The following is a 1,686-nucleotide window of genomic DNA, read 5'->3' as shown; positions in this document are numbered from 1 at the left end:
CAAGAGCCGCTTCCTTCATCTTCCTATCGGCCTCCGCTTCCCTCCAGACAGCGAGCTCTGAGGCGGAGGTGTGGACATCCATCAGGCTCAAGAGGGTGCCGGCTTCTGCAGACAGTGGGCGGGGCTCTTTAAGCACCGCCTCCTCGTCCTCAGGATCGGGAGTAACGTCGCTCAGGGCGGCGTAAGGGTCGTCCGGTGCAGTCAACACTAGATGCGTCTGATCCGCTGGTTCTCCAGTCCTGGGACTCTCCTTCCCTCCCGACTTGCTCTCAGAATCTTTCTGCTGCATCTTCTCAGTTGTTTTCTTCGCAACCTTTGCATCCTTCGTTTTCTCCTCTGAGGTTTTCTTGTCCTCTTTCTTCTGTTCTGCGGTTCCTGGTTTACTCTTGGCTTCCGTTTGTTTCTCCGATTTGCCCGCAGTGGGATTCTGGGGTTTAGACTTGTGCTTCTCCGTTAGGGATTTGAGCTTCGGCCCCGTCTCCGCCTTTCGGACGTCGCTCTCGGTTTCCGAGCCGGATTTCTGCAGATGAGTCTCGTCCACAGACGAATCTTTCCTATCCATCCGCACCTTGGGCTTCTCTCCCACTTTAGTCTCCGGGTGACTCCTTGACCGCTTGAGAATCTCTTTAGGGTGCTTGTCTTGCTTCCGGCTGACCTCTGAACCCGTCTCGACCTCTGACCTCTCCTCTGAGGAGCCGGTGGAGTCCAGACGCCGGAGCAGCTTCGGTTTCTCCTTCTCGTTCACAGCTGTCTTTCCTTTCTTCAGGTTCCCTTCATCCGCAGCTTCAGAGACACTCGTCTTGCTTTCTCGAGAAGACACGGAACTCTTCCTGTCTGGCTTGACCTTTGACCCCTTCTTCTCGTCAGCTGCTCCTTTTGCAGTCCCTCCATCTTTCTCGTCGGCTGTGGCGTCTCCGCTCTTCCTGCTCTCCGTCTTGAGTTTGTGCTTGAGTCGTTCGTCAGGGACGCCGCGCTCTTTCTCCTTCTCTTTGAAAAGCGAGTCTTTCCGAGCGTTTTTGCGGCGTTCCTCTGTTCCCAGCTCCAGGTCCAGGATGAAGGAGTGAATGCGTTTTTTGTCAGGGAGTTTCTCGTCACTATCTGTCATCTTCCTATGCTGCTGCTCCAGATCAGACGGCCGTCGCACTGACTTCAGACCTACGGGCTTCACCTGCAGAGAGACGGACAGAAGGGTTCACTACTGAGAGACAGACAGAGAGAGAGAGAGAGCTGGAGAGTGAGAGACACTTACATCTTTGCTGACTGAATCACCTTCAGTGTCACTTTTATTCCTCTCATCCTCTTTTCTGAAATGCAGGAGTTAATGAGAAGTGTCTTACCATCTGGTCCATTTATGCATCATATGGAGTTTTCTGAAAACCACTAGCTTTAGGGAACTAGTTACTGGTCATACCAAAGTTTGCCCCACTAACCTGGAGTCTCTCTTTCTCTGTCTGCTCAGAGCCACTTTCTTCTCCAGGACCTTCTTCTCTTTTCGAGCCTCTTTAGCTCGGGGTCTCTGATCTGCAAAGATAGTCGCCTGTTTCTTCCGATCTGTTAGGAGAAAATCATGACAGAGATCAGATCATCAACACACACACACACACACACTCACACGCTCTCTCTCTCACACACACACACACACACACATACTCTCTCGCTCTCTCTCACACACACACACACACACAC

At 52.4% G+C, this 1,686-nt stretch overlaps 1 protein-coding gene across 1 annotated transcript in view; it reads right to left on the bottom strand.

The window, feature by feature from the left end:
* Position 1: 1 nt before the first annotated feature.
* LOC107568665 (biorientation of chromosomes in cell division protein 1-like 1) overlaps positions 2-1,686 on the bottom strand; it is a gene marked incomplete at its 3' end in the record, with an annotated part of 7,589 nt that continues 5,904 nt past the window's right edge. The window contains exons 8-10 of the mRNA XM_016254642.1: positions 1,431-1,551; positions 1,250-1,304; positions 2-1,168 (exon numbers count right to left, since the gene is read on the bottom strand). Of these exons, the coding sequence (XP_016110128.1) occupies positions 2-1,168; positions 1,250-1,304; positions 1,431-1,551 (1,343 nt within the window). The remainder of the gene's footprint in view (positions 1,169-1,249; positions 1,305-1,430; positions 1,552-1,686) is intronic.

Source organism: Sinocyclocheilus grahami, unplaced genomic scaffold (assembly GCF_001515645.1).
Source record: "Sinocyclocheilus grahami isolate Dianchi unplaced genomic scaffold, SAMN03320097.WGS_v1.1 scaffold1270.1, whole genome shotgun sequence".
In the NCBI taxonomy this organism is placed as follows: Eukaryota; Metazoa; Chordata; class Actinopteri; order Cypriniformes; family Cyprinidae; genus Sinocyclocheilus; species Sinocyclocheilus grahami.
Note: the sequence above shows the minus strand (reverse complement) of the source record. Positions and strands in the feature narration are given on the sequence as shown.